Source organism: Hippichthys cyanospilos, chromosome 8 (genome assembly GCF_059441005.1).
Source record: "Hippichthys cyanospilos isolate Australia breed blue-spotted pipefish chromosome 8, RoL_Hcya_1.0, whole genome shotgun sequence".
Taxonomy (NCBI): Eukaryota; Metazoa; Chordata; class Actinopteri; order Syngnathiformes; family Syngnathidae; genus Hippichthys; species Hippichthys cyanospilos.
This window is the reverse complement of record NC_142376.1, coordinates 8,343,242-8,370,701: the sequence shown is the minus strand read 5'-3', so window position 1 is coordinate 8,370,701 and position 27,460 is coordinate 8,343,242. Positions and strand designations below refer to the sequence as shown.

Genomic DNA, 27,460 nt, shown 5'->3' with positions numbered 1-27,460 from the left:
AACGAGACGATGAAAAAAACTTGCATTCCACTTTGTAACGCGAAAAAACGTAAGTTAGGGATGCTGTAACCAGGTGTCACACTCATTTTTATCGTGGGCTTGGTAGTTTCTGTCAGAGCGGCGGAATGACTGTGAAGTCAAACAAAATTTTAAAGTTTGTCACACACTTTCGTAGTTTTAAACTCAGAGGCCCTTAACTCATTCAGTTCCGTGGATGAGAATTCTTCTTTTGAAATAGTAATAACAATAATAAATAATACAATTCTGGTCAAATAAGTTTTTTTATGGAGAAGAGTTGACACCCTTGACTAATGCTTACCTAATATAAGGCAATTGAGCACTGTAGTGCTAACTGTGACCATTGGATGGCAGTGTTTCCACACTTACAACACAGCTATTACCTACATCAATGCTAACAGAAGAATGAAAGTCATTCTTTCATATGACAGCACCCATATTTACATAGACATAGCACACAATATTCTGTTGGCCTTGAAAGGTGCGTGAAAATGCTATACTGGCCCTCTAGAAGTTTCCTTTTCCAATAACGCTCGGCCCTGAATGAGTTATAAAAAAAAAGGCAAGTTGTGCAACAGTCAGTTAAAAAATAAAATATTAGATGGAGGTTAAATGCTGTCATCACAAGATGGAGACCTAATTGGAAGTCATCCACATCTTTTATTGTAGTACTGAGTAAAATACATGTCGAGAAATGTATATTTGTTAACACAATACAAAAAAACAAAAACAGGAGTACAACTTGTCCACGCTCGACAGCATTACGTGTCTCAAAACATTCATGGAGTGTAACATGGATTGTCGTAACATTTGTGCCATTCCAAAAGTGCTTGACTGGGACATGACGAGAAAGCATCAAAAACACACACACACAGTGAAAATCGACTTTTTTCATGCATAGTCACATGGTGAAAAACCTTTCAAATAAATCTTGTAGGGAAATGATTTCTCTCTACCTTGTAAACCAGTTATATGTCCATTTTTGGATACATTTGAAAGAGAAAAATGACTCTGTCCTGTGCTGACAAAAACCTGTTTGCGTTACGCTCAAGGGAGACAATTAAAATCAGCGCTTCATCCCCGAGCGCACGCAATTACAATCGTCAGTATTTCACTTTGCAGCATGACAGTTACTCGTCGTTTGGAAACAGAATTCCTTCGACTCGTGAAACAGGCTCGTATACATTGAAATGAAAGCGATGATTCACGTAGGTGAGGTATTCAATTAAAGACCGGAGGACGTTGGAATGAACCATTCAGGAATATAACAGTGAAAGATAAATCACACGGTGGGGAATTTGTATCAGTGTGAAATACAAGAATGCTTAAACCAGAAAAAAAAACTACCATAAATATGACTTGAGATACATAAGTGCTTAAACCAGGAAAAAAGTACTATAAATACAACTGTGACCCTCAAGACGAGTTGCTTGTTAACAAAAGATGCTCGTCAGCCGGTGCATCCAGGACACAGGCACATCTTAGTTTAAAATCAACATCAAAATCCCTCCATAATATACTTTTGTATTATTTCCCACTACATCCAAATACAATAACGATATTCCCACAAATATTTATTAACTGCAGTATGGGGGACTAAAAAAACAATGCTACGGGTATTTAACTAATTGCTTTGGTGCTGTTGTTTTGGTTAGCAACAAAACGGTTCATGTTCATTTGAATGATATTGTTTATGAACCCAGATAATTCAGTTCATTTTTCCATCGCGAGGAATACTGGGGCATTTTTTAAAAATATTATTTTACTGGCAGTACAGCTACTATTTGAGGAAATAAAGCAGTGATTATAGCTATATTAACTGTAGTTGTAGCAAACAAATGCTCTTAAAGCTTCAACCAAAAACACCACAAACATTAAAACCAACATTTTCTCCAATCTTGCCTCAAGTATTCATAACTGGGTTACATTTGTAGTGATGATGGAAAAATGAAGCCTCATGGACCACTTTAAATGTTTTTTTTCCCTCCTCTAGATGGCACTCTTGGTTTAAATGTGATACATTTAATACATTTCTATTGCTAGCCTATATTTTTAAACCAAGAGCTCCAAGAACAACAGTTGTTGAAAGTTGATTTGTATTGCTTTTATCTTTTGTTAATGTTAAAAAGGATACAGGTTCAGATATACTTATATAATTTTTACAGATAATCTTATAGCCAGCATGTCCAGTGAGGGAGTGGGAAAAGTTTGCTCTTTCCTGGGGGGGGGGGGGGGGGTCCATGAAGCTTCATTTTTCCATCACTAATTTCCAGCACTGATAATCTCCGTTTCCTTTATTACATTTACATTAATATAGAATATTCAGTTTGATAATAATGGTAACATACATGGTACCCGACTCAAAAACTACCTTCAAGTATGTTCGAAACTTTAAAACAAAACCACAAAGAGGAAACATCGTCCTGCAAAATGTCTCCCATGTTTCATTATTGCTGATTCATTTGAAAAATGGCAGTTTGTGGCCAGGTTACAAGAACAACTTTAGGTCCACGTGCCACCCGCTGACTCACTTTTCCGTGGAAACCGTGCAGACTTAGCGATAAACTTTTTAAGCGTAGGACTATTTTCAGTATACGACACGTAGGGGCTTAAGTACACTTAAAGCAAGAGTGAGCAACCTTTTTACACTTTGTATCGCCAAATCCTAAATCCAAATCCCTTTTGTATGAAACTACGATCATCCGAATTACACACAAAAACAAATAGGATAGTGGACCAAGGCTTGATTTAAAAGCTTTATGATTCTCCGTGTATTTCTACGAGATGGCAGCAAAGCAAAACTTTTGTCTAATTTTAACTTATTCCTGGTAGAGATTTTCATTTCCACAGCCAACCTGACTAATACACCATTATCAATATTCTAATATTATTACCCCATGAAAAAAGACTAGGGAGCTGAAATTTCACCTAGATGGTGGCATCATGTCAAAGTTCAAAATGGCGTGATCGCTTAGTTATCACACTTCCAGTTGTGTGCCATCCTTTGGCGAAAATACCGCAAGTACGCCATGGAAGAATTTGTCCAAAAAATGGACACAATATTGCACGAGGTATTATTTGTAGGAAAATTATTTTCAAACTGTTTCGATAGCACCAAGATGCCACGAAGTAGCATTAGGGCAAAATGTTTTTTTAATTGCTTTAGCCTGAGCGCTACAAGAAATAAGTGAGTGATTCTGCAAACAACGGAGGTTAAGATTATGTTCATATTACTGTGGGTCGCTCACCCCTGACTTGACGGAAAAGGTACACAAATTTAACAGACAGACGGCAACAAACGGGGCTGACCTATTGAAATAAATCAATAACAATGGCTGTGTGGCAATACAGTAGGGCAATGATGTTACATTCAAGTTCATGGCTAAATACACACATCAGTAACAAATCGGTTTTAAACATACACATCTTTCCTTTTTGCGCTTGTTTTAGGAGCAGTTCCAAAAACAATACACTGAAAAAAATGCATAAATAAATTGCATGTGTGCACGTGAAGGTCCTACAGGCCTTTGTTGAAGTAGACCACGGCGGTGTCCGGGTTGCTCTGTCGTATCCTTTCCTGAAGCTCCGCCTCCAGCCCGCTCACTTTCATAGAGCTGCAAATATGACACGGCCATGCCAATAAATGATGTGGAGCGACTGGAATTGTTTACTTAACGGCGCGTGTAGTTTATATGAAAGTCAGGTTGTTTTTTTTTTGTGGTGCGATTTTATTAGCGTTCATTGTGTCATTTAATAAACAACAATGTAGCTGTTTGCAGCTTGTCGGGTCTCTTCTTTATTGATCATAAACTTACTACAGGAAAACATTTATGGTCCCAACACAAATTACAATATTCTAGGAGAACATTTGAATAGGTGAAAAAATAAAAAGCATAACCAATAATATAGTAGTATTAATAAGGCGCTGATTTCAAACATCTGAGTAGAATGGCGTGGTAAATAGTGCATTTTGTGCACATTTCAATTTGTCTTTGGAAAATTGAAGTATTAATGCATGTTGTGATGTTGGTATAATTTACTAGTAGTATTTTTTTGTACTTGACTTGCGTATATATTTATTTGTTTTGTTGTTCTTTAGTATTTTTGTTTTTTTGCATATTTTTGTGGACATGTAAAATTTGTTGTTTGTTGTGTGGATTGCAATTTTAGAGCACGTTTTTGTGTGTTTTTTTTAAAAGATTTCTCCTTATATTTTTGGGTGAATATGTAAATAGTGTCTGTGTTTTTAACTTTTTTGCGTGCGTGTATGTTCTGTTACAGTTTTAGAAGGCATGTGTTGTGCGTTTATGAGAACATTAAGTCCATTTATTGCATGCTCTCTGGATGGTTTTTAGAGTGCAAATTTTGTGTGCAATATTTTTGTCATGTGCTCGCGATTTGTTTTTGTGCATTGATGTTTTTGCTTGGCATGTCTTTTGTGTGTTACCTTTTCTGTGGGAACAGGGCGCAGCACAGAGGTGTGGCAAACACCAGACTGTCAATCAAAAATAGGGCGGGTTATTTTGAGAAAGTTCCATGCGTAATAACTTGATTACTTCATTTCCATACCGGCGTTGACTTACCACAGTCCCACAAGCCCAACCTGGATTGGAGCGTTGAGAATAGGAAAGCGCTGCGGAGAAGCAACAATGTGTTTGAGATTAGAATGTGGACAGACTCCTTTTTGAGGCCAACGCTAGTGAGCACGACGGAAGAATGTTACCTTCATGAAGGCGCGCTTCTCCAGTGCGTTCATTATGACGGGAGGAATAGCTGAAAGGTTTGGGAGGAAAAAAAACAAACATTAAAAGACTAATTAATTGGAATTTTTATTGAGAAAGACTGCAAAAAAATAACTAGCAATGCAAATGTAAACATTAACAGGAGACAGGCTCATTTTTTGCAGCGTTCACAAAATGTCATTGTCTGATATGATTTTTTTTTACCTTTCATTTCCTCAACTGGAAAACCAAAATATTGCCACACAGGTAATTTTAAAATAATAAGTGCATCCTGTCTGTCTACTGTTGGGCTGCTATAACCATAGAAGATCAAACATATTTCGCTAACATTTCCACTTAAAGGGATAGTGTGTAAGATTTAGACTTGTTCACTATGGACAGCAGGAGGTGCTGCATTTACCATTGTCCGTAGCTCTAACAAACATGGCCGCCTCCGGAGAAGTGCCAACCCCCCATGTAATATCATTTAATGATAACTAAACCTACAATTATACTTAAAACACACAGTTGGTTATGAACACATTTATTTGCAGGTTTTTGAAATTTGCAATCATTTCATTTATTCCTTTTTAATGAAAAATTGTCTAAATCTTACACACTGTCCCTTTAATGAATGAATGACCAAATTTTTTTTAATAACCAATACTTTTAACATAAATTTGACCATTGAGAATTTAGACCGGTCTCTCTCCATAGTTTTTTTCCAATGAGACAAGTGATATCAGACCCACATAAAACGTGAGTCCGCCCGTCATGTTCAAAAGTGATCAGTAGCAACTGCAATCGTGTCGGGATGTCAGCATCAAAGTGTCCAGTTTTTGTATATGTCTATTAAACCGCCTTGTAATTTGATTCCTCTCGAGGGCACTCAAGCATTGCTAGCTAGGAGCTAATTTATGCTATAACTGCTGCGCTAAACGTTAGCAACGGGCACCGTACCATAAAACGTCCATGTAATTAAGTCATTTTTTTAGGACTCTTAATAAGTGATTGAGTATGATTTCAGAACAATGTTCTGTTGTTTACATCGAGAGGCGCGAACTTCGTAGTAACCACATAGCATTGGGGGGCGCTCAATGCGTCGACTGCCTAGCTATTGTTGGGCACCTGCGTGACATCGCACTTTTAGGCATAAGATATTCAAGTTAAAGCCATTACCCATCGCTGGCACCGCCATGCCGATCCTGGACACCACCACCTGCATGATGGCCTGCTGGGCCGCATTAGCAGACTCTCCTAATCTGTTGCCGTTCTCGTCGGTGACGGGAATGCCGTACTTCAGCTCCCTGGTGGGAGGCACAGAAACAAACGGAAGGCGAGTAGAATCAAGTAGAGGAGGTTTGGTGGAGGACAGCTTACCTTTGTCTCATGAAGGGAATGTTGATACAGTTGGCGGCGGCGACGGCGGCGAAGGGCACAAAGCGGCTGGCGATGGGCGGGAGACGCTAAGGGAGGCATTAACACGCTTAAAACCACCAGAAATAGTCATGCGTTCTGTGGAATCATTCGTGGCTTTGATGGGACATTACCGTGGCCAAAGACTTGAGGCCCAGCGCCGTCACAACGGCGCCGGTCGTGGCGCTCACGTAGGCCGCACCCAGCTGACTGAAAGTACACGCACGGTAGGTTTTAAATCTTTTTTTCTTTTTCTTTTTAATTCATAATATCCCAATTATTTTTAAAACTAATCATTTGTATTTCATTGACAAGTCATATATAATACTATAATAAAACTAAATATAATATCTATATATTTAATATTTAAATATCTAAATAGATAAAATTGTCAAATTATTTCAGAACGTTAAAATTTACAATAAAACAGTTAAATTATTAAGCGAGCCACATTTTATTTCAACTAATGAAGCTTCAGATAAAACTGCCACAAAAAAAATATTGTAATTTGTAATTTCTGTAATTATCAATTTAATCAAATAAAAAATGTCATTTTAAACCAAATATATTATATTGAATATAGTGAGTGAATATATTTTAATTGGCCACTCTTAGGAGAAAAGGCATAAGGAATTAAAATGATAAAATAATATTTTTTAGTCATTGTGATTGAATTAAACTTTATAAAACTAATTCTCAAATGAATGAAGATAAACATATTTAATCAATTTTAGGCATAATGGAAAAACTTATTAAAATTGTACTCATGATAAAAATAAACTAATGATATAATAAAACATTAAATATGTAAAATACAACAGTATTTTTTTACTAATACAGGTATTGGTAAAATGGAAAAAAAATAATTCAAGTTTTTTCACATTTTAATCTAATTCATTGCAATATTTTTATAATGCAATATTAATTGCATAAATATTACAACATTTCTAATCCTTATTTTTATGATTGTATAATTAAGTTTTTCATTTACAATAAATGAATTACAAAGGAGGGGAAAAAGAAGCATTATTTCAATCAGTTACATGAATCCAACAAATATTTGCCTAATATAATACGACGAATAAAGTGTGAGGTGGTCCATACTTGACAGTGATGGGGGCATCTCCACTGCGGTTAGTGTAGTTGACCACCGCGTTGAAGGACTGGTTAACCCACTGCCAGAACACCACCGCCGGTGTGGTCCTGGAAAGACGCCACAAACGCTTTCGAATGTGCCGTCACGTCAACGCGAGCGCTCATTAACTTTTTAATTTAATCAAATGACGTACATTAAACCTGTATTACTTGGACAAGTCAAGACAGGACTTTTAACTCATCCACTGCCAGCTCAGCACGAATGGATCGCTCATGTCCAGAGTGGTCAATGGCAGTGAATGAGTTGAAAGGATTTACACTCTCAAGTTCACGCCTCATGATGTTCTCGTTTATTGAATTGATTAACACACTGAGAGTAGAGAAAGTGAGGAGCCATCACTAAGGCGGTACCTGTAGAAGGTGAGCATGCAGCCAGTGATGGACATGTTCATGGGCACCTGAGCGGACATGCGGCCAATCACGAACATCTTCTCCCCGGTGTCGGGGTGGAAGGCCGAGTCGTACACGTACTTGGCCCGCCACAGCTGGTCCTCTGTCAGGCCGGGTGGTACCACCCCGGATCTGGAGACAAATACAGGCTTTTTTTTTTCTCCTTACGTTTCCATGAAAAACATTTATTTTGATCCCCGCCTACTGCCCGAAGCGATGATAAGCGGCTCTAGAAAATAACATTTTTATACGCCGTTGTCAAGTAGTGTCCATTAATGACCCGAAACTGTTATGGCTTCTTCCTGTTTCTGCTATACTGCTTCCAAAGCAAGGAGAGCCTTCTACCTGTAGTTCTCCACAATCACCCGGGCCTCCTCCAGTGTCTCAGAGGGCAGGAGGACATTCCTTGGGTCTGTGATCATGAAAAAGTGCTTGGCGCGGCCCATGAACGTCCCTTGGTCCCATCGTGGCTCTTTGATGTTGATGTTGAGGGGCAGATCTCCAGACATCTTGGGTTTCCCTTACAGTAAAAAAAAGATATATTAGTACTTCTCTAATATTAGTAGTTCAGTGGATTCTCTTTTCAAAATTAATATTTTTTCTAATTGACATATTTGTTCCAGAGTCACTTAAGTAGTGAAGTGAGGAGCTCCATTGAGACATAAGAAGCCTGTATTTATGCACAAATCTGATATGGCACTTTTAAGGGAACCAACATCTTGGAGCGATGATTTCTGTGGTGTAAATAACTAGCAAAACTGTAAATGTATTATTTAGAAGGCTTCCGTTTACACCCAAAAGAAAAACGTTGCGACCTGGCGCGTGACTATGAGCGGAGCCAATCCACAGCAGCGCATCCACGACCGTTCACGCTTTTTCATTTGAAAGGGTTTATTCTAATCCAGAAATTGTGGGATTAATTTAACCGATGGGCCGTCGAATTAGAATTAGTGGCAGCAAATAATAAAACATAACAAAAACAGACTGGCTTCTTTGTTATGTTCCACAATTTCAGCGCTCTAATGGTTAACGTGTCATCCGGGCTGTTAGCCGACTAAGCTATCGTAAAACTGGATCCCCATTGTGGGTCACGGTGAGGTTTAAACCTCGCAGTCGTCGCGTAATGATATCAATCAAGATTATTCAAAGAGCCAAGGATGAGCATGAAATCTAAACGTTACCTGTTCCGATTGAATTTAGAGACGATTGACCTCTCAATAACACTGCACCCGGCTAGGAGAGAAGCAAAGTTCAAGTACCCTTAGCGGTGTAGAGAATTTGGAATTTCCTTAAAATTTACGCTCGTTAACGGTAAAAATACATAAAAAAGGAGACGATAAAGTAAGTAAATATCTATTCCTCGGTATTAAACGAAGATTCTGGTTTTAAAAAGGTAAAATTCAACATGCGTAGGAACAGAACTTTTAAGATTTTGATGTTTTTAAACGCAACAGTCGAAGACGTATCAGGGCGTGCCTAGTTGACAGGAGCCCTATCATCATGGACAAGCTGATGAGCAACTCGACATTTGATTGGTCAGACAACGCCCCTCTCTTTGATTGGTGTTCTCGCCAATGCCGTGAACACTGCTATTGGAAGTATATTACTTTGCTGTATTGTAACTTTTTGCACAGTTTTAATAATTGGTGAGCTTTTAAATCAACCGTCCTTTTTTTCCTCCAGTTTGAGACGTTTAATGGTACAAATACAGGTAAAGCCGACTGCCCTCATTAAACGTATATATTTTTGGCCACTAGATAATGCTGTTTCACTATTTACTGTCACGACGCAGCCCTTCAACATAGAAGCTGTGTTGAACTGTTCTCACGACGGAAAATATCCCGTGACGCCATCATGACCAATAATAAAATCCAGCAGTGACTAAGTCTTTATCAAAAACAACCCTGAAGTTTTACTCCTGGAAAGGATGTATGACAAAGCGCTTATAAAGGAACATTTTTTTTTTTTTTAATGGCAACACGATTTAAAAGGTTGTCTGGCACATTGCTTAAACTGTAGTTAAATACAGACATATTTTCAAAAGTTTTCTTAAACGCAAATGTATTGAATGCAAACGTCAACTACAACTGAACGGTGCTGCAGCATTTCTCATGTTTCAATAGTGGGAGCTCATGTACAACGGTCTTATGTAACAAGCTTGCACTTTTTGTGACACCTGGGGAACATATGAGTCAGTAACAGCTCAGGGCATGGCACAAATGTCATATTTACACTTAAACTGTCACGAAAAGGCACATTCTTTGGGAGTGGGTGAGTCATGGGATGGGTCAACGAGTCTAAAAACTCAAGTACATGAAGTACGGTAATGTTGTATTTTATTTGTACTTATATTTATACTTATATTTATACTTATGTACTTGTACTTTTATTTGTACATAATCTCAACCGGCAACTAGTCATTGTAAAAATTGGATAACAATAGTGCTGTTGATGAAGTCTCAGGACACAGGATCTTCCCAAGATAGCTTGCTACATCAGACACCCTTGTTAATTAAACATGACCTGAGGGGAAGCACCATGCATTTCTGACTAGACTCCATAAGAAGAACGGGCGAGGCACCATAGACCAAAAAAGTGGACAATTTTCTTTAAATTACTTTCTATGATACCCTAAAAATTCTGGATGACTAAGGAAGGGCTTGTAGCGTTTAGGCCATGGCTCATTTCCAGAGGGAGCTGACAAACGGGGGTGGGCACCTCCACATCCACAACAAGGATAACATACGGAGGTCTTCCTCGCCCATGGGCCGGGTCATCCTCATCACTGCTCCTGCCCAGGGTGAGTTTTAATTACTTGTGAGACAAAACTGTGCACTAGTACAACTCCGGGTCTACTAGTACCTCTTGGTGGCTTTGTTGTCAGGAGGAGATGACAGCGAAGACATTCACACGGTAACGGTGGACAAGACTGTGGACGGACGTCTGGGTTTTAGTGTCAGAGGCGGGTCTGAACATGGACTGGGGATTTTTGTTAGCAAGGTGGATGACCACAGCTCAGCAGGTCAGCAGCAAATACTCCAAAAATGCTGTCAATAATTTCACTAGGGAGTAATACAATACAAATTGTACTTACAGTACCTCTATCCATCTGTCTACCTACCTGCCCCTCAACCCAGCTCAGGCCGGCCTGGCCGTGGGGGACAAGCTCATGGAGGTGAATGGCGTAAGTCTGGAGAGCATCACCATGAGCAGTGCCGTAAAGGTCCTGACAGGGAACAGCCGCCTGAGGATGGTGGTTCGACGTGTGGGCAAGATTCCTGGCATTCGCTACTCCAAAGAGAAGACCACATGGTAAGCTGACATGTTTTAGTTTCACTAAAATTCTCCGTCATGGTGTTGGATTGCAGAAGTTGATGGCTTACTGCTTTCACCGTTTGATGATGTGGTTGGAGATCAGTAGTCAAATACAATAATTTGTTTTGAGCAGCACAGTGGTTAGCCAGTTTGGCTTTTGTCCCACAGTATGCAATATTCACATCTAATTATGCGGCTTGAAATGCGTTGGGGGGGACAAACAAGCTTTAAACATTATTCAAAAACGCTCAAAAAACAAAACCCCGCCTTCTTAATTAGAAGGAAAGTATTTAGCACTATAGATTTTTTCTTTTTAAACCTGTGAATTTGCGACAATGCGCAAGTATGTGGGGGTCGACTGTACTCTAACTCAAGCAGCACTACATGTAGGATCAAACTATAACGTGACATTACAGCACCATCTAGTGGATATTTTGGGGCACTGCTTCAAAACGGCCCATTCGGCTTTTTTATTTTTTGGTAAAGATGAGCAGGATTTCCCGACGAACCTCCGAATGACGAAATCATTTTAAAAACGACGGGCTAAGCCCGACAGAAAAGTATATTTCGTCCGCCATTTAAATTTCTTGTTGTAATCGTCATCAACTTTGTCTGCTGTCACCGTTGCCATCTAACCCAAATTTCTGAAAAAAGTTTAAACTACCATATAACTGGGAGCATGGAAGCGCTTTGCATAACAGAACTTCAAAATAGTAACAAGAACACAAGGAAATACATACAAGTGATATGTTTGTAATTTTGTACTAGGGTGGACCTGATTCACAGGAGGATGGTGGTGGAGGATGGCGGACACACACTTTCGAAAGCCACCTCGGACAACGCCCTCTGCAGGATAGTGCATCTCTTCACCACATCCGACGACTACTGCCTCGGCTTCAACATCCGAGGAGGACGAGAGTTTGGACTGGGAATTTACGTCTCAAAGTAACCATAATTAATCTTCACTAAGTTTTTTTTTTTTTTTAAACCAAGCGGTCTTTTGTATTTACTCCTTTAATATTCTTAAATTGAAAAAAAATAACCAATCATAAAATTTGGTGATGCAATTTTCCAACAAGCATTTGAGAAATAAAATAGATGATGTTAGATTATCTATGTATCTGTACATGCTGAATAAAATACACATTGAGATTTAATTTGAGTTGTTTTTTTCATGTCTTACATCCGACTGTCAGGTTGGACCCGGGCGGGCTGGCGGAGCAGCACGGCATCAAAATGGGAGATCAGATCCTGGCGGCCAATGGGGTCAGCTTTGATGACATCACGCACAGCAATGCCGTGGAGGTCCTGAAAAGTCACACGCACGTCATGTTAACCATCAGGGTGAGAATCTTGTGGGCAAATGTTTGGGAAATATATGCAACAAATATACCTTTGTATATCCTAATTAGCATAACATTTTCTGATTTGTATTATTATTTATATATTTCTGTTATTTTCCGATTTTCTAATATCTTCAGATGAAGCGGCATTTCCCAATTTAACACATTTTTTTTCTGTTTAAAAATATTTTCAACATTTTTTTTCCAGATACTTTTTATCAAGCTAACCCTGAAATGCAAATCACAAAAAAAAAAAATAAGCAAACCGAAAAGGTAATTGCAAACAAAAAACCTCACACATCACAAAAGACAAAATGCAATGGTAAAATCGAAAATCACAAACAAAAAAGTAAACTAAGAAAACGTATCAAACAAAAAACAAAAATGCATTACAAAATACTAAAAAATCACAAACAAGTAAGCAGAGAAAATGTGTCACAAATACATTGCAAACACACAGCAACTCACAAAAATAGTCGCCATCAAAAACAAAAATGCATTACAAATGACAAAACACATCATCAAATAAAATATCATTCGCAAAAAGTAAACAAAAGAAAATTCATCACAAACAAAAAACATGATGCAAAAGACGACACAACCGCTAATCAAAATTCACACTAGAAATGTAGTTGCAAACAAAACAAAAATGCATTACGACAATAAACAGCAAAACTAAAACATTGCAAAAGATGAAACATAGCAGGCTCTGTTATTATTTCTTCAAATGCAGCGAATGTGACGATTCGACAATATTTCTTGTCTTTGCTTGGGGCACAATATCCCAAAATGTTTCCCAAAGTGTATTCAAGAGCTGGCGCCCTCATTTTGTGCCGCTCGCATCTCAGGTTGCGTATTGTGAAGTGCGCCCGTTTCATTATTGATGGCCACTCGTCTTACAATTGGGCCACTGATGTGCGGCCATTTATAGAGCTTATTCATCACCAGTGGCATTTTTGTAAATATTTGATTCCCTCTTTTCATGGGGACACTTTGTTACAATGTTGAGAAGTGTACACCTTGTAGAACATTTTTTTTCAATATGGTGCCCTCAAAATGACTCAGAGCAGTCATTCATGTCTTAAACCGCTTGCAACAAAAGTGACTACTCCACCGAAGTGAAAATGTCCGGACACACTTGTGATTTCCACTTACAGCCCCTTCTAAACTTGGTAGAGTTAGGCACTTTAGACGCTGTTGGAAAAGTCAGTCATATGCCCGTCATCCTGCCACACCCCTTTTTGCTGGGTTGGTTCGATTCACTAGTAGTCATTCATGGCTGTTACCAGAGATTTATTTGTAGTTGCCCCTGTCTTAGTCCTGATTTCCTTTCTTGCTGATAAGAGCATTCTGGGATGTGTTTCAAGCAACCAATGAATGCAGGCCAAATTTGCATCTTTTCTCTGATTGGCTCTAAGCAAGGAAATGCAAGATAGAAGTTGTTTTTTTTAATTCCCTAACTAAAGCGACAGTATGTAAGATTCAGACAGTTTTTCATTAAAAATGAATAAATAAAATTACTATACATTTCAAAAGCTTGCAAATGAATGTATTCTTAAAATCCAAATGTATGTTTTAAATATAAGTGTAGGTTGAGTTATCATTAACTTCTATTACATGGGGGGTGGCACTCCTCCGGAGGTCACCATATCCTTTATAGCTACGGAGGAGGAATGTGTATTTCTGTATTTACCGTAATGCCCCCAAAGCTCCCATGAAAAATAACATTATAGGTTGTGTATCTACCGTATGTATATGTTTTCTTAGTAAATTCAACCTCAGCATTACTTTGTTTCACCTGTAGTGTTTGTGACAGATGAAATTCATAGACATTTAGACAAACGTTAGTGAAACTGTCTTCTATAGTTGCAGGGCATGCGGTTATAAATGAGAACCAACAACCACCATTTCAGAGTCATGTAAATCATGATAATAACCTGGCGTTAAAGCCCTTAGCTGGCTTTGTTTTTGTGTTGCACTTAAATTACTGTGTTGTGTTTCAATTGCAGTGTAACTGTGGAACCACAGATATGGTGTGAACTGTAAGTGTAAATAATAAAACCAAAAAAATAATTAGTATGAGTGCAGACAGAGCTAAGATCAGCAGACTAAAAGGTCAAATGTCGCCCTCTAGTGGTGGCAAAAGGTTGGGAAAAAATACACAGACGGGCGGACCGACGATTACAATTTCGTCTGGCTTGAAAGAATGATGGACTGATGATGACGGAAAGGGGGCGGGGCTCTGACAAATGTCATACCAGCAAGAAAGTTGCCCACCTCTGAAACTTGGCATATCCCCAACAGTGCTCAGTGTTACCCCGTTTATTGCTGGGTTATGTTCCCAAAAATACGCAGAGCAACCGAAATCCAGAAAATATAGATTGAACTTTTTTTTTTTTTTAACTTTTAGTCTCATTATATGTATTTTTTTATTAAAATAATAAATGTACAAAGTCCTTTTTTATATTAGAAAAACAAATTGCCAACTAAACCTGTGCGTTAGGGTCATAAAAATTGACAGTTAAACCCACAATGAAAACCCTTTTCACAGGCGTGGTGGCCAAGTGGCAAGGTGTTGGTCTCGTAAACCAAAGATCATGGGTTCGATCCCCATCCATGCCTACATGGGTTCCATCTTTTTATGAAATGAAGCACAAGAAGAGACCTATTTTTCATAAGTGAACATAAATGAGGATTTGGCTGTGTCCACATCAAACCACATTTAAACTTGATCAACTCTTGTGGCATAACGTTACAAATAATGGAAATTCCTTTAATTAATGGGGGAAAAACACCAGGGAGCTGACATTTCCAGCAGATGATTCCAACATGGAAAAATTTAAAATGCAATGATTTTTACATTTCTATGTGATTGTGGCTGGACGTGTGAGATTTTGTGTACACAAATAATCATTGTCTTAAAATTTGGACCATATAAAACCATTATATTTACCATTTTTGAGATGCATTTGGATACGATTTATGACTTTGTTTTTCCTGCCAGTTTCGCAACATTCTGTTGAGCGGCGGTCAAACTGTCAGCTACGTTCTTTGTTGACTTGCGTTTCACCTCAAGACAGTAGATGGCAGTAGAGACCAATTAATGACTATGTCTTAAATTTCATCATCATAGACAACAAAGACAGACCATACCATTTTTCAATTTTTTTGTGACTGTTGATAAATTTAACTTACATAATGGACAAAACTGATGCCACTGAACAATTTGAGCTGTTGAGGGAAAAAAAAATATGAATAAACGAGTTAATTATTACGCCTTTAAAAACATTTATAAAATTAGGAAAAAAAGCAATGTGTATAGTTGCACAAGGATTTTAAAGTGGGCTCAGCACACATGTCCCACTATTTAAAGTTCTTCTGTTTAACCAGCTATGATGTTTGTATGTTCGAGGTGGACCTTCCTGTACAGTTATAAACTAGCACTGGTTTTTTAAAGTGTTTTTTTTAAGACACACAATGGAATTTTTTGTTCTGTTGCAGGAAGCTGGAAGGTATCCTGCATATAAGGAGATGGTGGCAGAGTATGGTTGGCTGGACAATTGTATGTTGATTTATTTATTTTTTTTAAATTTCCCCACTATGACACAAAATAATATTGTCAAGTATGCAGATTAAACTTGAAGATGCTGGTTTTTATGAGTGTTTCTCCATGTTGGCGTGAGAGTTCCTGGAAAAAAAAAAAGCTTGGGAAGGATTTCAGTGTATTTGCAGCGATTTATCTGGAAACAAAACAAGCCAAGCTGACATCTGCGTCTCTGTGCAAATTCAAAGAGTTATATTAGATACTAAATAAATAAAGAAATACATGAAGATCATTCTTAGTTCATGTCCTGTCTGAGAGGCTTAGAAGATTAATAGATCAAAAGGTCAGACTGCTCCAAAAGCCCCACAAAGCACACTGACTGAGGATTGTAAAAAATTAAACTTTGTTGCCTTTGTATTGTGTTTGTGTTCAAATATGAGCCAAAGATTGATCATTCATTTTCTTAATGCTAATACATAAGAAGAAAGAAACACAATACATTGGCTAACAGATTTTTTTTTTTACTTTTGCGTATAGAGCAACATGAAGATGGTCACTCTTTAGTAAATTGTAAAAGTATGACTTTTTTTAGTATAAAAAATATATACTTGTTTGCATTTTTATATTGTGTTCAAATATCTGTAGTAACATTGCAATGCTAATGCTATTTGTTAGCATGGCTATGCAGTTTTGCATTGTTTGTAAGCTAAAAACTATTGTTTGTAAATGTCGTTCAGCACAGTCTAATGTTGTCGTGTTTCATGTTACAGTTCCCGACAGGTCAACATTGGCTAGCTGAATGCTAATATATAAAGGGAAACACAATACATAGGCTAATATAAATTAGCATTCTAAAACCTCTGCGTAGGTACATAGCTACATAGACTTGTAAATGTCGGTCAGCGCAGTCTAATGTTGTCGTGTTTTATGTAATAGTTCCCAACAGATCAACTTTGGCTAGCTTAATGCTAGTATATACGATATACATATAAAAGGAAACACAATACATAGGCTAATATAAATTAGCATTCGAAAAACTCTGCGTACAGAGCTAGATAGACTTGTAAATGTCGGTCAACGCACTCTAATGTTGTCGTGTTTTATGTTATTGTTCCCAACAGATCAACTTTGGCTAGCTTAATGCTAATATATGTAAAAGGAAACACAATACATTGACTAAGATAAAGTAAATTAGCATTCTAAAACCTTTGCGTTCAGAGAGCTACATAGAGTTGTAAATGTTGGTCAGCGCAGTCTAAAGTTGTCGTGTTTTATGTTACAGTTCCCAACGGGTCACCGTTGGCGTCTGGTTCCTCCCGGGCATCCGACTCGTACTCGTCCACCTCGTCGTTGTGTTCCAGCACGCCCGTGAGCTCCCTCAGCGGCCTCTCTCAGCTCCTTTTCCCTCCTCGTGCCTTCGGTTCCAACATGGCGGACGTGGCCATCTCCACCGAGGAGCGGCCCGCCCCCGGCGCCGGTCCTGAGGGCTCACGAGCCACAGCTGACACAGCCATACAGACGGAGACATTCTCCGCCCACAGCCGGACGGTCGGCGCTACGCTGCTCCTGAGGGACACGGTCATAGGTGGGGAGGGAGGAGATGTGGGTGGGGCCAGGCGAGGACATCACCAAGGTGCCAAGACCAAGGTCCTCATGGCCCTCAGTAGGCCTCGCAAGCCCATCAGACGGTCCCAGAGTCATATCACCTTGTCAGGTGATTTTTATTTACATCATTATATATAGTAATAGAACAAAAAAATCTGGTTAAGAATTCTATTGATATAACTCTTCTTTTTAAAGCAATCCTTCTCAAATATTGGCGGGGGGGGGGGGGGGGGGGGCTGTGGTTTTGGGCTTTAAAGTGTAATTACACATCTATGGCACTAGGTGGTGCAGTGGTGTTCTCATTGTCAAAATTTCTAGACTTTATCAATCACTGTCAAACGGTTTATGACTTAGAAAAAAATCAGCACAATGTTATATACTTTTTCATCAGGTTAAAATATTTTAGATATTGGTATTCATGTTGCATATAATTTGCGTCTATTATTTTTTATTTATTTAAAAATTTTTCAGCATCTAACTGCAGTTGGTTAGTTAGTTAGTTCTCGTTTGAAAAAGAATTGACATTTTTTATTTCAGGCAATGTAATGCACTTTAAGCTATTTTTTTCAGATTCAAAATAAGCTGTAACTCATAAACAGTAAACCCTATAAATAATAAAGATACAATTTTAGGTATATTTATACAATTTTCATAGATAATTATCTAATTTTTAGTCACTGCAGCGAGTGGGAACGGAGTGTATGAAATTTTTTTTCTTTCTTTGATGGCTTTGCAAAAAATAATTGAGAAACACTGATTTAAAGACATAATAATTTTGCCTCAAAACATCTAATTTTGAAAGTAAATATTTCCTGCATGCAGATTTAATGAACAATGGACACATCTTCAAACTCATTTGCATTATCAAACAAACGTTACATGAAGAATTATCTGGAAGTCGCCGTCCAAGCTTGTTGACTTGTTGGCCTTTCCTCCTCGTTTGTAAACGCGGAGCGGGAGCCACTTGCTTGATTGGACTTGTTATGTTGTGCTCGCCATATGGATGGCCTGTTCCCGCTAAGATTGCTGCAATTTATCAGCGTTAGCGCATTACTGTATACACATGCACACACAAAGAGGCAGATTTATTGTGTGCCGGAGAAGAAGTGACATCATGCGCATCAAGCCACGTTTAAAGGTCATGTACAATTTGATTTGAATGTGTAATGTTTTCTGAGATTAAAAAGTCAATTAAAATTGCATATTTCAATATGTAAAAGCATTTAAAATACTGTACTGCAGTCAAATAAAAAAACACATGAAATCAGTTAAACATATCATATATATACCAGTATACATATACAAAATAATGGACTATAATATATAGAAAATAAAAAGTAACTAAATGACAAATTCTAATTTTACAAATTGTAAAGTTATACATATTTTAATAAAATTAAAAAGAATATTTTATGCATTTTAATATATAAAACACAATGGCATGGTAAAAACTGTTTTGTAAATTGTTTTGTATCTATGTTGCTGGATCATGACAAAACTATCTTGTGAAATTATTAAAAATGTATTAAATTCTTATTTACATTCATAATTTAAAAAAATATATATTTACTTTAGGACCTAAAGTACTGTAATTGATTACTGTAATACTCATGACCTAATTGATTATCGTACTTAAGATTAGATTGTAGTACCTAATCAATTACTTAAGTACTTTTAGTATGCAAATTGTAGAGGTAATCGATTACTTCAGTAATAAACTCATAACTCAATTCCATATTCACCAGTCATTTTAGACATATACATATATATATATATATATATATATATATATATATATATACATATATATATATATATATATATATATATATATATATATATATATATATATATATATATATATATATATATATATATATATATATATATATATATGTACATACACACACACAAATAATAAGTAGTAGCAATCCTGCCTCATGTTCTTTCTTGTGATGAATATTATTTTTTGATTGTTGATTTTTAGAAGAGCAACAGAAACAGGACGTAGAAAAGGAGAGACGCAGCCCAGAAGATGAGCAAAGCAAGCTGCGACGCTCCAAAACTTTTCTCAACCTGTTCTTCAAGAAAGATCGCAAGGAGAGGAGCCCAGCCAAAGGTCAGATGGCGTAACGCCACGTCACAAATTCCGCACACATAAAAACACCACTATAAACTTTAATAAGACACTAAATTCTCATACTAGTACTTTTGTCAGGCCCAGGTTTTTGTTCAGGGTTTGTTTTGGAGTTAGCGTTGACAGTACATTGAGACAAGATGGTTGCAGCCACAGGTGGCGCCGATTAGCAAGACTGACGCTTTCAGAACTTGTCTCAAAGTACTGTGCTGCCACCTATTGGCAAAAAGTCTTTATTACATGTTTACGCTGCAACACACTGCTCCAACAGCCAACAACGGCGCGTTATTTACAAAAAAATATAAAAATAAATTAATTTAAAATGTGATCATTATACACGGCACATCTGATTATATCTAACGGAACACCACTGAAAAGCATTAGAACATACAGCAAGTGAAATAAAAGCAACATTTCAGTTGAAATAGAAATGACATCGCCAACAGTTTATTTTTTTTCTCACAGTCATAGTTGCATCTAAGTATCTCCTCTCTAATTTAGACACGGGACACAGCGGGGTGTCCCGCGTATGTCCGAGAGGAGAACAGTCATCCCTGCAGCACGTTGAGGACATGTCCAACAAGCTGCTCAGCCGGGACGAAGCAGCCGCTGTTATGAGGCACTGTCAGCGGGTGGGTCTCATTCTTACATGAGTTTCCTGAATGTGTCATGTTCTTGCTTTGAGTTACTTTTGGGGTTTTTTCTCAAGATTTTCGTTTTGTCGTGTTTTCTTTGCGTCCGTCTCGTCAGCTTCTTGTTTGGTTTGATTGCGTCCATCTGTGCTTGTTAACCTGGTCCTGTCTTTCACCCAATCAGCTTCTTCCAAACCTTTGTGTCTTGTCTGCTGCTTATATGTAGTTGCCAGTTTCCTTTCAGTCGTTGTGGGATCATTATTTTTGCTAGCATCATTTTGAGTTTTTGTATGTAAGCCAGTTCCTCATTTTTGAGTTGCTGCTTAGCATGGATGGCAGAAATGAAACAAAGGAACCATGGAATCATTTCCAACGATCTATCTATTGGAAAGTTCGTACAATCTTCCATGGCGACATCTGGTGGCTAAATGGAAAATAATAATTCAAACAGAACTGTGATGGCAATTCCTCTGTATGGAAAATATGACTTTAGTAGCCTATATTGAGTTGGCGGTTGGCATTTCCATACGGTGTAATGTCATGATTTTATTTATTATTCAATATGAGATGGATTTTTTTTCACTTGCCGAGACAACACTGAATTGTGAGCGTAATGCAGCGCTTGTCAGTTATTGTTTGCAAAGCTTCTCCGAGGAAAGAGAAAACATTTCGACCCTCACTCCCTGCTGTGATTATAAATGAGATCATTAGCTAAAAAAATACATTTATTATTTAACATTATCAAACGAAAAACGCCATTTAAATCAATTTTTTACAAAATGTTAATTTGACTTTTTATGGGGATTATAGAGGTACATCTTATTTAGAATCTGAAAAAAATCTGAAAGTGCATTACAGGTCCTGAATTAAAAATATAAATCTTTAGTCAAACTAGATGCATTTTTTGACCAACTGAACCATTTGATGCTGAAAAAAAGAATAAAATAAATCATAAATGTAAATGATCTAGAACATTAATCTATTATTTTAACCTGACGAAAAAAGTTTCAAATATTTATTGTGCTGATTTTTTTCTAAATCACATTAATCATTAATGTGAGTTAGAAAACAAATGTTGATAGCAACTAAAAAACTTACAAATCCCTGCACACTTTGGCGAGTATGCCACAGCACCACCTAGTGCTGTAGATGTGAAATTACACAGCACAAAATCCAAGCCCTTTTTCCTACGCACAGTTTTGGAGTTGGATTTTTTTTTTTAATTCTGCATATCTTGTTTGCCATTTTTTGATAGATAAATGTTTGTTTTTGTTTTTTGTTGTTTTAGTACATCCTGCTGCTCTTCCTAGTACTGTTTTCCTCCATTTGACCAACTAAGTCCAAAATATGTCAAAACTGTTTTTTTTCTCTTCTATAGTTTTTGTCAGAGAAGAATCTTGAGGATTTGGTGCGCCCCCTTTTGGCCATCCTGGACCGACCAGAGAAGATTCTGCTACTCCGAGAGATAAGGTGTCATATGCAAATAAGAAAGTTGATGACCTGATGTGTACAAACCGGTGGTGATATGCATCATATTTTGCATACAGGATGCTGATTCCCACGAGCGAGTTGGCTTGTTTTGACAGCATGGTGATGCCTTTTGAAGTGCAGGCCTACAATCTTCTCAAGAGTACGGCTGGTGAGAAAGCTACTTCTTATACTTCAAAGGGAAAACAACCCGAAAGAATTCGTAACCATCATTTGTTCTTTAGAACATCCGATTAATAGTGAATGTTAATAAAAGGAATAAAAATACGTTTGCGCAAATTGGAAATCCATCTCATTAGGATCCATCTCGAGAGCGGCCATTTTGTTACTGGAAATGGCATCTCGGTCGTTCAACATCCAATCACAGGTCTCCTGTTTTAGGAGTTCAGTCATGTGACATTTGCAAGCTGAACTGTGATTGGTGTTATTTGAGCCCTGAGCAACTGTGATGTCATTTGGAGTGGCAAAAAAGCCATCACAATAGCGTGTTTTGACAAGCGTGGTTTAATAGAACATATTTAAAAAACAAAACAAAAAAACAATTGATGTTCACATAGGGTCAAACCAACTAATTGCTCAAACTTTAACATATCGAAACATAAGGCACTATTAAAATACTCTTCCTTCTCCCAAAAGAAAATTGGCAGATTGTTTTTTTTTTTGCTGTAAATTTAAAAACCAACGTCAAATGCTGTGCCTGTAATTCATATACAGTATTTTATTATTTGAATATTTGACTAAGAAGTTATTTATTCATTAAATAGCGAGGTAAAAATAATGAACTGATAATTTGTCTCTCTGTATTTTATCCAGCCGCATATCAAAATCTATCACTTTTAGAACCACTTTTATCAGAATAGTATAATATATAGTATTTTTATTGGCTATTTTTTTAATATTTGTTTTTGAAATTTGTTTTTGTTTTGAAATACAAAATGCTCAGAAATTTTTATCTTTTTGTTCTGTCAACCTATTCTGTTTTTAACACAAAATCTTTTTTTTTTATGTCCGTCCTTGTTTTAATTTATATTTTAAAATTTCTAGATCATTTTTAGAACATTTTTAAATAATACTACTATTGACACAAAACTCTAGTTCTTCAACTGTCATACATACATACATACATATATATATATATATATATATATATATATATATATATATATATATATATATATATATATATATATATATATATATATATATATATATATATATATATATATATATATACATGTTAGTAAATATTGCATGTATGTTTCTCAGTGCATTTATACTAAACTAACAAGTTAAATTGACTGTTTTGATGTTTACCAACATGGAAATAATTTTTTTGTGGTGTTTCCCATAGCGCATTCTCCAGCTCTACGTTCTCCTCGCAGAGGTACCCCTCGACGGCACCTTGTGACCCCCGTTCCAGGTACGCACCCGCAACCAGGTTTTTATGGAGACGCCAGACACGGCTTGTATCTCTGTGGTCAAGGACAAACTTTCTGTGTGTGGCTCAATAATGTTGACGATCAGAGCATCATCTTACAAAAATGTCAATCTTTGAGATGGAATGTAATTTAGATGGTGTCTAGAATTTTCTTTACAGAAAAACAATTGTTTCCATGTTTTAAATTCCCAATATATCACTTTAAACAACAAAGAACAAAACAACACGTATATGTAATATTTGTGTTGTTTTCAGACTATCGCGGCGGCTTCCTTCTCCAGCCCGTGCAGAAGGTTCCGCGGGCGGCTCAAGCAATTGACAGCGCGGAGGGACTGACTTTGTCTCCGTCACAGGTGTTCACCCCCCTGCTGGACGTACCCGTGGACACTTTCACCTCCTCGTCCTCGTCCTCCTTGTCTTCATCCTCCAACGGCCGAGGAAGATCCCCCGCGAGGAGGACGAGGACGAGGAGTCCAGACTTCACTTTGAGAAGTCCCCTGCAGGATTTTGCCCAAGTCAGCGTACACGTTCCCTCGCCGCGGCGGGCCAGGACCCCAGTGAAGGATGTTTTTGAGAGCCCCCCCGCCGTCTTGCTAAACGGACACTCACAGATGGCACAAGACTACCGCGTCTCCACTTTGACCATCTCCAAAGCCAAACAGTCATTGGGTGAGCACACACGTCATCAAAATGTCATTTTCAAAGCGGGGACAGAAAAAGAGCTACACATCCTCATTTGTGGTTTCTCCTGAATACAAAAAAAAAAAAAAAAAGTCACGAATGAGCTACTAGAAAAGCTGAATTTTTTTGGAATTTTAATTTGAATAGTCCCCTTTTGGCCTCCTTACCAGTAAACTAGACCAGTATCAATACTAGACCCAACTAGTTGGCACGTGTCACACACTCGTCGCTTCCTGGACGCATTAGTAGCACTAAAATGTCCACCATTAGTTTTCCCTCACTAGTAACATATTTGTCCTTCTAGAATGTACACTAGCTGCAATAATCATAAACAACGTGCTGTGTGTTTGTGCGCAGGTATTAGTGTGTCCGGAGGGATCGAGTCGAGAATTCAGCCCGTCATCAAGATTGAGAACATCTTCCCTGGAGGAGCCGCTTCAATGAATCCTGCTCTCAAAGTAAGGTAGCAGTGCTAAAAAGCATTAGTAGCGCAAAGTTTGTTCAAAAACAAACTTAAAACCAAATTTTCAAAACAATAAATCAATTATTTTCACTTATATGTAGATTTTTGCTAAAAAAAAAATATACGTATATATATATATATATATATATATATATATATATATATATATATATATATATATATATATATATATATATATATACACACATTGGTAACATAGCTTCCTTTTTGGTCCCCTAAATACATTTTAAATTGCATTAAATCAATGGTAATTTGATTTTCCACCTGTTCATAAAATATGTATTTTGTATAGCACACATAAGGTGAACTAAAATGCATTAATTAATTGAAAAAAAAATAAATGAATGAGTAAATAAATCTATAAATGAATTAAAACAAACTTCCTTGTGGAAAGAAAATGCCCCAATCAAAATATGTGGTTGCACAACATCTTTTCAAGGAGTATAGTGAAGTGCAAAGAAAATGGAACAGAATCAAATGGTGCTGTTGTGTCTCAGTTTGGACATATAATATCTAAAATAATCTATTCATTTGTGTCCACTGTATTGGACATTAGTTTTTGGTCTATATCATTTCACTCATTGGAGCTACCCTACTAAGTCCTAGTGTGCTCCGTAGAGGACATCCTGGCTTTACCAGTGATGTCTTGTGTTTGGTTGGGATGCAATTAACTTTGACTATGGCTCATGTAGGGGCAACAAATATTCATCAGTTTACCCCATTAGTAAAGTGTTTTTTTTCTATTGTTTTGAAATGATTTCAATGAGGACAAAGAGCATACTACTTAAAACGGTTTGCTTCAAGTATTATGTCCACCACTATTATTATTATTAGTACTACCACTATTATTACAACTATTGCTTTCCTTCTACTGAATGCAATGTTTTTCTTCCTGCCAATCATGCTGAATGCACAAAACGAGCAAAAAAAGGATGCGGGTCGGATTAGGTCGTCATCTATTTAATTCAAATTACTTTTTTTAATGCATTTTTTAATCTCCTCTTTGCGTAAATGGATCCAAATCTTTTGATGCCCCTGCTGCAGCATGGGCCTGCAACATGAAAAAAAAACAAAAAAACAAAATAGAAGCAGATGCTAAATTTGATTTCTGGACAAATGATTGGAAAGGAAAGGGGAAGCGTAGAAGTTTAGTGGGCATACAAGACAATGGTGGCGTGTGTTTAACATTCAACTTTCAGGTGCATCCTCATCCTTTAAAAAAAAAAAAAAATGACATCAGAGGAAGTCTCTGTCAACGCGAGTATTTTCCAAACATCCTGCGGGAAACTGTGCACTCATCTTAAATAAAATTGAAGGGAGAGGTCCACTTGTGTCTGGCATAAATCACTTTACGCTTATGATATCAAGTCCACAAATATCATGGAGGGTTACAAAATTGAACAAAAAATGAATAAGAAATGTGTTTACACCACATCGGTGATTCTGAAAACTTAAAGTTTAATGCAGGATTATTCCGTGAGAATGTTTACTCTACACTTATAGTATAGAAATGTATTGAAGCGATTAAAATGTATTGTACATTAAAACTATATGTATAAAAAAATGAAATAAATGGTGAAAACAAATAGATGGAAAAGAATTCCACTTACAAGTTAACTACAAGGAAACTACTTGAAAATAAGTACTGCACTGGACTATAAAAATACAACCATAAACAGATTGAATTGAGTAATTGTTTTGTCTACCACTAGAGGGAGCCCATGTTTCACTAGAAAACACTGAGTCTAACTTTCTATTAATTCGATTTTCTTTTGTAATTTAAATGAGGAGATATACTAAAATATTTCAGAATAATGTATAAATTCTTGCATATACAATTTTATCGATTTAACCTGAAATATATTGTGCTATTGTATAAACGTTTTTATTATACAACTCTGAACATTTTTTGACAGTGCAGTGTATACTGTATATAAATCAGTAAAATGCTCATCAATGTTGTAAATTGTAAAGTAAATTGTAAACAATAAAAATCCAATGACCGTATGTATATGTCCATATAAATAGATCTGTCAGAAAAATATTCAGTATGTACTTGTATGAAAATTGTGTGCATTGATACACACATGATATATATTTATATACATAAATAGATCAGAAAACTAAAAAAAATACTTGTATAATAGCTTGTAAAACAAATTCAAAACAATATTCTACAACAAATATTCTAATTAAAATTAAGTGTACATAATACACTGTATACAATTTAATAATTGTAATATACACGTTTAATATACAAGTTTGTGTGTATATATATATATATTATATACATACACATATATATGTATATATATGTTAAGGACTGTACTGTATGTTGTGGCGTCGACAGGCCGGCTGTGAAGTGCTGCAGGTGGACGGCGAAAATCTGCAGGGCGTCACTCACCAGCACGCGGTGGACGCCATTCGCCGCGCGTTCAGCAACAAGGCCAAAGAGCCCATGGTGCTGCTGGTCAAGGTCCCCAAAGAGATGTCTGAGCAAAACTGCTAATTTACACCCATGGACCTCATTTATCAAAGAACACTAAATGCCCATACAATGTACCTTTTTTTTTTAATTTTATTTTTTTTCCCAGTATTGAATAATACATAGTGTACAGTAAAGTGAGTGTGTCAGTTATGAAGTTAACATGTGGCAAGCGATCTGCCAGAAAGGAGTTAATCCCAGGCTGTTCCGTCAGATTTATGTCCAGATTAGAGCTCATGTATTATGTCCAAAAGCCGCCGTTTGGAGATGATTGCAAAATGGCTGCTCAGCATTTCCATGCTGGGATTTTTGTTTGGCACAAGCGCTGCCTGCTCTGAAGCAATCTGCCACTTTAGGGCTTTAATTACACATGAGGAGCAAGAGGAGGATTTAGTGGAGGGCCAATAAAAAAAAAATTGACACAGTTGGGAGTATGAAAGCAACATTGGGGAGTATAATGTGCCCTTAGTGATGCTGAGAAACACAAAAAGTACTAACAATATACATACATACATTATATATATATATATATATATATATATATATATATATATATATATATATATATATATATGCTATCACTTACTCAGTGGTGGAATAGTTTTTGC

The 27,460-nt window shown here is 37.0% G+C and overlaps 2 protein-coding genes, 1 long non-coding RNA gene and 1 other non-coding gene across 7 annotated transcripts; 2 read left to right on the top strand and 2 right to left on the bottom strand.

The window, feature by feature from the left end:
- Positions 1–658: 658 nt before the first annotated feature.
- sfxn3 (sideroflexin 3) lies at positions 659–9,136 on the bottom strand. Its single transcript, XM_088421034.1, has 11 exons — positions 8,882–9,136; positions 8,046–8,220; positions 7,662–7,832; positions 7,260–7,358; positions 6,290–6,365; positions 6,120–6,205; positions 5,919–6,046; positions 4,742–4,791; positions 4,602–4,651; positions 4,466–4,513; positions 659–3,632 (listed from the first exon to the last, which is right to left on the bottom strand). Exons 2-11 carry the CDS (start codon positions 8,207–8,209, stop codon positions 3,536–3,538), a joined length of 969 nt encoding a protein of 322 aa, XP_088277160.1. The 5' UTR covers positions 8,210–8,220; positions 8,882–9,136; the 3' UTR covers positions 659–3,535.
- A 607-nt stretch (positions 9,137–9,743) lies between these two features.
- LOC148420036 (uncharacterized) lies at positions 9,744–11,368 on the bottom strand. 2 transcript variants are annotated; one of them, XR_015866406.1, is made up of 4 exons: positions 11,084–11,368; positions 10,822–10,988; positions 10,563–10,629; positions 9,744–10,491 (listed from the first exon to the last, which is right to left on the bottom strand). It is a non-coding gene; the product is annotated as an uncharacterized LOC148420036 (long non-coding RNA). The 2 variants fall into 2 exon arrangements; XR_015866405.1 differs by having other exon boundaries at positions 10,563–10,988.
- LOC148420034 (PDZ domain-containing protein 7-like) lies at positions 10,110–27,460 on the top strand. Of its 3 annotated transcripts, XM_088421626.1 has the most exons (15): positions 10,110–10,500; positions 10,585–10,722; positions 10,838–11,012; positions 11,784–11,960; positions 12,212–12,359; positions 15,860–15,920; positions 17,185–17,616; positions 19,495–19,626; positions 20,146–20,276; positions 21,655–21,746; positions 21,824–21,915; positions 23,116–23,184; positions 23,458–23,871; positions 24,241–24,341; positions 26,718–27,460. In XM_088421626.1, the coding sequence occupies exons 1-15, from the start codon at positions 10,377–10,379 to the stop codon at positions 26,874–26,876; spliced, it is 2,445 nt and encodes an 814-aa protein (XP_088277752.1). In that variant the 5' UTR covers positions 10,110–10,376; the 3' UTR covers positions 26,877–27,460. The 3 variants fall into 3 exon arrangements, 2 of the variants coding, with proteins under 2 accessions (XP_088277752.1, XP_088277753.1); XR_015866404.1 differs by lacking the exon at positions 26,718–27,460 and having other exon boundaries at positions 23,556–23,871; positions 24,241–24,339; XM_088421627.1 differs by lacking the exon at positions 10,110–10,500 and having other exon boundaries at positions 10,622–10,722; positions 10,797–11,012.
- On the top strand, positions 14,909–14,980 carry trnat-cgu (transfer RNA threonine (anticodon CGU)). Its single transcript has one exon. It is a non-coding gene; the product is annotated as a tRNA-Thr (tRNA).